An 8,653-nucleotide genomic window follows, 5' to 3' on the forward strand; every position below is an offset into this window, starting at 1 on the left:
CAGTGACAAACACACACACAGTGACACACACACAGTGACACACACACACAGTGACACACAGTAACACACACAGTGACACACACACACAGTGACACACACACACACAGTGACACACACACACAGTAACACGTACACACAGTGACACACACACACAGTGACACACACAGTGACACACACACACAGTGACACACACAGTAACACACAGTGACACACACAGTGACACACACACACAGTGACACACACACACAGTAACACACACATCCAGTGACACACATACACACAGTGACACACACACACGCACTGACACACACACACTGACACACACACAGTGACACACACACACAGTGACACACACAGTGACACACACACACAGTGACAAACACATCCAGTGACACACACACAGTGACACACATACACACAGTGACACACACACACACACTGACACACACACACACTGACACACACACAGTGACACACACACACAGTGACACACACAGTGACACACACACACAGTAACACACACATCCAGTGACACACACACAGTGACACACATACACACACACACACACTGACACACACACACACTGACACACACACACAGTGACACACACAGTGACACACACACACAGTGACAAACACATCCAGTGACACACACACAGTGACACACATACACAGTGACACACACAGTAACATACACATCCAGTGACACACACACAGTGACACACATACACACAGTGACACACACACACACACTGACACACACACACAGTAACACACACACACAGTGACACACACACACAGTGACACACACACACACACAGTGACACACACACAGTGACACACACACACAGTAACACACACATCCAGTGACACACACACAGTGACACACATACACACAGTGACACACACACACACACTGACACACACACACGGACGTTCACCTCCAGCTCACTGGCTCAGCTGACACGGCCACGAGGTGCCCCCCACACAGTCACGAAGCACACCACCTCTGCCCTTTATATCGGAGAGAAGAATTTTTTTTAAAAAAACACGAAGTGGGGGAGGGGGGGGGGCGGAGAGTCCAAGCAGAGTCTGTGTAATTAACCGCTCCAGGGGTCAAGAATGTCTTAGGGGGGCTTTTTTTAAACCCTGAACCAAGAGAGCGACCACCAGGGAGTGGAGTGTCTCAAACTCGGCCACTTAATTGCTTGATCCTGCTGCTGCTGCTACGGTGGGTGGCTATGAGATGTTGACTACCTCGCCTGGTGTACAGGAGGTCTGTGTCTCTCTCTATCATCATCACGGTGGCTATGAGATGTTGACTACCTCGCCTGGTGTACAGGAGGTCGTGTTGGAGTTTGCGTGTCTCTCTCTCTCTATCATCATCATCACGGTGGCTATGAGATGTTGACTACCTCGCCTGGTGTACATGAGGTCGTGTTGGAGTTTGCGTGTCTCTCTCTCTCATCATCATCATCATCACGGTGGCTATGAGATGTTGACTACCTCGCCTAGTGTACAGGAAGTCGTGGGTTCAATCCTAACCCTGACGCCTGCTGCTGTGACTAGGAGATGTTGACTACCTCGCCTAGTGTACAGGAAGTCGTGTTGGAGTTTGCGTGTCTCTCTCTCTCTCTATCATCATAATCATCACGGTGGCTAGGAGATGTTGACTACCTCGCTTGGTATACAGGAGGTCGTGGGTTCAATCCTGACCCTGACACCTGCTGTATATTTGGAGTCTGCGTGTCTCTCTCTCTCTCAACATCATCATCACGGTGGCTAAGAGATGTTGACGACCTCGCCTGGTATACAGGAAGTCGTGTTGGAGTTTGCGTGTCTCTCTCTCTCATCATCATCACGGTGGCTAGGAGATGTTGACTACCTCGCCTGGTATACAGGAGGTCGTGTTGGAGTTTGCGTGTCTCTCTCTCTCATCATCATCACGGTGGCTAGGAGACGTTGACTACCTCGCCTGGTGTACAGGAAGTCTTGTTGGTGTTTGCGTGTCTCTCTCTCTATCATCATCACGGTGGCTAGGAGATGTTGACGACCTCGCCTGGTATACAGGAAGTCGTGGGTTCAATCCTGACGCCTGTTGCATATTTGGAGTTTGCGTGTCTCTCTGTCATCATCATCATCATCATCACGGTGGCTAGGAGATGTTGAATACCTCGCCTGGTATACAGGAAGTCGTGGGTTCAATCCTGACGCCTGTTGCATATTTGGAGTTTGCGTGTCTCTCTGTCATCATCATCATCATCACGGTGGCTAGGAGATGTTGAATACCTCGCCTGGTATACAGGAAGTCGTGGGTTCAATCCTGACGCCTGCTGTATGTTTGGAGTTTGCGGTGTCTCCCTCTTCTCTCTTTCTCACGGTGGTCACGTGGATTTTTCTCCCGGGCCCTCCACATATAGAACAATGTGTTTCACCTGAAGACGATTGCTTGTGTTGTGATGGAAACGTCGTGATTTTTTTGTTTTCTCTACGCGACTTTCCCGAAACACCCAAAGAGTAGAATGTTTCGATTTAAAGCTTCTTTCGTGACTGCAGGGATTCATCTTCTTGGTTCTTTCGGAAAAGTCACGTAGAAGGGAAATAATAAAATAATAATAATAAAACAATTCTCACGACGTTTCGGCCACAACGCAAGCAGCCGCCCTCAGGTGAAGAACAGGTCTGTCGGAAAGACAGCGTCCGAATGGCAGCCCTGTTCTTCACCTGAGGACGGCTGCTTGCGTTGTGGCCGAAACGTCGTGAGAATTGTATTTTATTATGTTTAATTTTCATTATTTTATTATTTCCCTTCTACGTGACTTTACCGAAAGAACCAAGAAGAGTAGAATGTGTTACACGATGTTTGTTCCTGGGTAGTAAGTGTGATTTCCCAATTGCTTATGCCTCACAAGTACAGGAAGTGGCTATCATTATCCGCAAAATTTGCTTGTGTGAGCAGAACTTTGCGTGCAGGATAGACGCAAAGTCACACCGATTTTTCACATTGACAATAGCCACATTTCAAAATGTCACTCTCCTGCTCACAAAAGGCAAAGTTCGTGGGGGAATGATAACAGACACTTTCTCTACTAGTAGTAGGTTTTTACTCTTTAAACTGGTACAGAAACTGACACCTTTATACAAGGCATCATGTTTGCAATAACCACAACACAAGCAGTCAAAATGCAAACAAAAAGAAACAACTCTGATGATGGTAATGATATGCACTGTCCTTGAAGTTGATTGGTCCACACCCGAGACAGCTTTTCTTAGAGCCTAGTCTCCATTGGTGTTGGACCAGATGACGCCAAAAGGCGCACAACTCAAAGACAGCGCACTATCAGAGTACTGAGAGCTCGGGGTAAGCATTTACACTATGAGACATCTCCTTTACCAGTGGCAAAATACAGTAGTAGGTTTTTACCCTTTCAACTGGTACAAAAACTGACACCTTTATACAAGGCATCATGTTTGCAATAACCACAACACAAGCAGTCAAAATGCTCTACTTTTGAGGCATAAGCAATTAGGAAAATCACGCTCGCTACCCAGGCACACACAATTTATTGTGTTTGTTGCACAGGAAATGAACTGAACGTTCAACAAGAAACACTTCTCATGCTGTGGTTATCTCACCTGATGACGGTTACCTGCGTTGCGACCGAAACGTCGTCGAACTATAACACATTCATCTGCGAAGGGAGCTGGTAGGAACGTTGGGTTGCTCGGTCAATGGCCTGCAGGGTCAACGGCCAGGGCGTGGTGTATTCCGCAAATATGGCCGACTGTGAGGGCGGGCACAAGCCGGCGTGAGTAGGTGAAACGTTGAGTTTTATAAGGGCACCACGGGGTGACCTGCCCCTCCCCACCCAGCCCCACCCCTCCCAACCCCCACCCAGCCCCACCCAGCCCCTCCCCACCCTCCCCACCCAGCCCCTCCCCACCAGCCCCACCCCTCCCACCCCCCACCCTCCCCACCCACCCCATCCAGCCCCTCCCCACCCTCCCCACCCAGCCCCACCCTCCCCACCCAGCCCCTCCCCACCCTCCCCTCCCCACCAGCCCCACTCTCCCCACCCAGCCCTCCCCACCCAGCCCTTCCCCACACTCTCCTCCCTCCCTGAATATTACTTTTATTTTTTTGATATTACTATTTTTTTATCGCTTGTTTTAATATTACTTTTTTTTATTTCACTTATTTATTTTATAATATTACTTATTTTATTTTAATATTACTTTTTTTTATTACTCATTTTATTTCTGAAGCTCACCTGAGGGGGGGTGAAGGGGGGGGCGCTATCACCAAATAATCGCTGCTCAACGACGCGGACGGCGATGATGATGACGTCAACGTCGTCATCATCGCCACGTGGACATTTATAGCGGATGCGGATACTCTTATGCACGCCTACAGTACCGTTTGCTTGTACACAGCGACAACAAGCGCCATTCGTTACTAAGTGGCGGTGACGTCACCGCAACGCCTGTGCCAGGCTGTGTGCACGTTAAGGCCACGGAGTTTTAGAATGCCCGCTGGCAGGAGGTCACGGGACAGACCCAGCAGGTGCCACGGGTCGAATGAATGAGATGAATGGCCGATGCACCACCTGTGCCCCCTACTGTGCCAACTTGCTGTGCTTTAGACACCCCGACGCTCCGCTCGTTGTTGTGAGCGTCGCTCCTCTGCCCTCCGTTGTTGTTGGAGCGCGACTGCCTCCAACTGCCCAGTAGCGTCCTTCACGAGCCTCCTCCACAGAGGCCGATCTTGACACGGCTCGTACCGATCATCGGCAAGTCCACTCAGCTCCACGTCCTCCTGTACCACATCACTCCATCTCTTCTCTAGCCCGTGCCGCGCCCGTTTAGCTCCCTCGATCCGGCCGAACAAAAGCTGTTGAGGCATGCGGTGGCTGGGCATGCGGTGGCTGGGCATGCGGGCTACATGACCCAGCCAACGCAGCCTTGCCTGCCGGAGGAGCTCACCGATGGGACTTTGTCCAGATCTATCAAGGATTTGTGAGCTCTTCACACAATCCAGTCTGGTTAAACCCAGTATGGATCGTAGGCAGGCCAGCCTAAATGTTTCCAACCGGCGAAGATGCTCCATTAGGGAGGTCCACGTTTCGCAAGCGTAGAGAAGGGAGGTAATGACCATGGCCGAGAAGACCTGAAGCTTCGTGCGGAGCGACAGACCAGGTAGAGGCATACATTTTGAAAACAATTTAATAATTGTTATTAAACATTTTCATTTTCATTCTGTGCAATGAATATGTGATTGTTATAATTGTACTCTCCATTTTGCTTCGTTCTACTACACAGTTAAGTATTTTTTTTATAGTTATAATTGCTTTATATATTTGATAATTATAAGAGAATTTCTATTTTATATTCTATAAATCTGCAGTTTTAGTTAGACGTTGAATATTTTCAAGTGAATTTTATGCTAAATTTCAGCTTTCCAACGCCTAATTTTTAATACGTGTTTTCTCCTACAACATCAGAGTGCAGCACCACATTAAATACACACTACAATGACAATAATTTAAAGTGATTTTAAGCATGTTTAATTTTCAAAATGGAAATATGGTTTGGGGGGGGGGGGCAGAGCTATGTGACGTCATATTTGAGGGGGGTCTGATTTTTTTTGTGACGCCGTGTGACGAGGGGGGGGAGGGGGGCGGTCAAAAATTGGTCAAAATTGCGTGACGTCATTTATGGACGGCCCCAATGCCTCTCCACTGGTTCGGAGTGACACCTCTGCTGTCAAAAAAAGAACTGGTCATGAGCGCACTGCCCACTCTCCCCACAACTGCGCCATCACCAATAGTCCGGCAAAGCAACCAGATGGTAAGTTTGATTTGACCAGTGCCATTGGGGGAGAGAGGGAGGGTGGGATGGGAGGACCAATTTCAATTGGCCATTCCTCCCGTGGCGCTTGTAAGCCACCGCTAGCGGCCTAAAGCGGCCTCTGGGATGGGTTGCGAGGGACTGTTAACTCCGCCACCTTCAACTGAAGTCCCACAGAATGGGGGGGAGGAGGGGGTGGGGAGGGGAGGAGGTCGTGGGGAGGAGGGGGAGGAGGGGGGATGGGGGGCAGCCGGGGGGGGGGCAGCAGGGGGGGGGGGAGGGGAGGGGGCAGCCAGGGGGAGGGAAAGGGGGAGGGGATGAGGGGGGGAGGAGGGGGGGGAGGAGGAGGAGGGGGGAGGGGGAGGGGGAGGAGGGATGGAGAAGGGGGGGGAGGGGGATGAGGGGGGGAGGAGGGGGGGAGGGAGGAGGGGAGGGGGAGAGGGGGGAGGGGGAGAGGAGGGGATGGTGAGGGGGGGGAGGGGGATGAGGGGGGAGGAGGGAGGGGGAGGGAGGAGGAGAAGGGGGGGACGGGGGAGGAGGGATGGAGGAGGGGGGGGGGGAGGGGGAGGAGGGATGGAGGAGGGGGGGAGCGGGAGGATGGGGATTGGGGAGTGAGGGGGGGAGGGGGAGGGGGAGGAGGAGGGGGAGAGAATGAAACACCACCCCCCCCCCTCCCCACCCCGACAATGGACGCCTCACGCGGACCGCCGCGACCTTGCCCCGTCGGCACACCTTGGCGGCGAGCCACGCCCTGATCTCGGCGGTGCGCAGGCCGTAGATGACGGGGTTGAGCAGCGGGGGCAGCACGTACACGGCCATGTTGACGACGGCGCGAGCCTGCGACGAGATCCGCACGTAGCGCTCGAGCCGGGGCATGGCGACGACGGCGAGGGTGCAGAGCGCGAAGACCGCCCAGGCTGCCAAGGTGCGCGACGCACGTGCCCGCCGCCTTGCGGCCGCGACCCCGCCGCCCGCGCGCCGAGCAGCACTCGCAAAGGATGCGAGCGTACGAGGCGGCGATGACGACCAGGCCGACGCCCATGGTGAGGGCGGTGACGGCGATGCCCGCGACGTTGTTGACGGACGTGTCGTTGCATGCCAACTTAGCCAGGGACATGTGGCTGCACGAGAGTTCGTCGACGACGCGGCCTCTGCACAGGTCTAGGCGAAGCACGAGGCACAAGATGGCGGAGACGCACGCGGCCGCCGCCGCGTGGACGGCCGCGCACGTGCGCAGGGCTCGCTCGTTGCCGAAGAGGGCGCCGTAGCGCAGAGGGAGGCACACGGCGAGGTAGCGGTCGAGGGACATGGAGGCGAGGATGTAGTACTCGAGGCTCATGTAGACGTGGATGAAGTAGACCTGGGCCAGGCACTCACCCGCCGTGATGGCGTTGGACGCGACCAGGTCGCGCATGGCGCGCGGGAGAGTCGCCGAGCTGCCCACGAGGGCGTTGAGGGACAGGTTTGCGAGCAGGATGTACATGGGCCTGTGGAGGCGAGGGTCGCGAAGGATGAGGAAGCAGAGGAGCGTGTTGCCCGTCACGATGAGGCAGTAAAGAACGAGAATGACGGTGAAGGCGAGTGGGCGGAGGGACTCGGGGCTACGGAACGGAGAGTCGAGGTACAGCGGTACACCAGGGTATGCAAAGAATGGTAATAGCGATGATGACGATGATGATGACGGTGATGACGAAGATGGTGATGTGAAGTTGATGATTGCGGTGCTGATGTTGTTGATGGTGTCGTCCATCGGATCAGCCGGGCGAGCGGGAATTCTGAAAGTAATCATTCAACGTTCAAACGAAAATTGGTCTTGGAGAGACTCGGCGAAGATTTGTGTTGGTAGTAAAATAATATTTGAAACCGAAAACAATTTTAACAAAGAAAAAAATTACTTGGAGGTTTTCATATATATTGTGTTACATTTAATGAAATATATAATGATAAAATCATGGGGAGGGTTTGTGTAATTCCTTATATCTGCAAACTCGTCCGGAACGCGTTCCCGTCTTTTGCTGCGTGGGGTGTCCGGTGCACAGTTGCCAACATCAACGTTCAAAAGACCTTTGGACGAACAACCCCAACAACTAGTTTCTCTGTATGTAAAAAAACAATAAGAATATTTGTTTTTACCCTATCTAGAAAATAAAACAGGAGTTGTGTTAAGATTGTTCAAACGCCAAATCGATTCTAGCTTTTGCAAGTGAAATGACAATAGAGCCTGCATGCGGTGTGAGTGGACTAGTGGCCACGGGAGGTAATGACAGGGGAGTCAGCCTGCAGTGTGAGTGGACTAGTGGCCATGGGAGGTAATGACAGGGGAGTCAGCCTGCAGTGTGAGTGGACTAGTGGCCACGGGAGGTAATGACAGGGGAGTCAGCCTGCAGTGTGAGTGGACTAGTGGCCATGGGAGGTAATGACAGGGGAGTCAGCCTGCAGTGTGAGTGGACTGGTGGCCACGGGAGGTATTGACAGGGGAGTCAGCCTGCAGTGCGAGTGGACTAGTGGCCACGGGAGGTAATGACAGGGGAGTCAGCCTGCAGTGTGAGTGGACTAGTGGCCACGGGAGGTAATGACAGGGGAGTCAGCCTGCAGTGTGAGTGGACTAGTGGCCACGGGAGGTAACGACAGGGGAGTCAGCCTGCAGTGTGAGTGGACTGGTGGCCATGGGAGGTAATGACAGGGGAGTCAGCCTGCAGTGTGAGTGGGCTGGTGGCCATGGGAGGTAATGACAGGGGAGTCAGCCTGCAGTGTGAGTGGACTAGTGGCCATGGGAGGTAATGACAGGGGAGTCAGCCTGCAGTGT

General features: G+C 52.7%; 1 protein-coding gene across 1 annotated transcript; it reads right to left on the reverse strand.

The window, feature by feature from the left end:
• Positions 1-5,956: 5,956 nt before the first annotated feature.
• Positions 5,957-7,448, reverse strand: LOC144952197 (olfactory receptor 52K1-like; the record flags this gene model as incomplete). Its single annotated transcript, XM_078882600.1, has 3 exons — positions 5,957-6,010; positions 6,547-6,764; positions 6,811-7,448. Coding segments are annotated over 3 exons (910 nt in total), but the record flags the coding sequence as incomplete, so codon positions are not given.
• Positions 7,449-8,653: the final 1,205 nt, after the last annotated feature.

The sequence above is a fragment of the Lampetra fluviatilis genome, chromosome 66, assembly GCF_964198595.1.
Source record: "Lampetra fluviatilis chromosome 66, kcLamFluv1.1, whole genome shotgun sequence".
NCBI lineage: Eukaryota > Metazoa > Chordata > Hyperoartia > Petromyzontiformes > Petromyzontidae > Lampetra > Lampetra fluviatilis.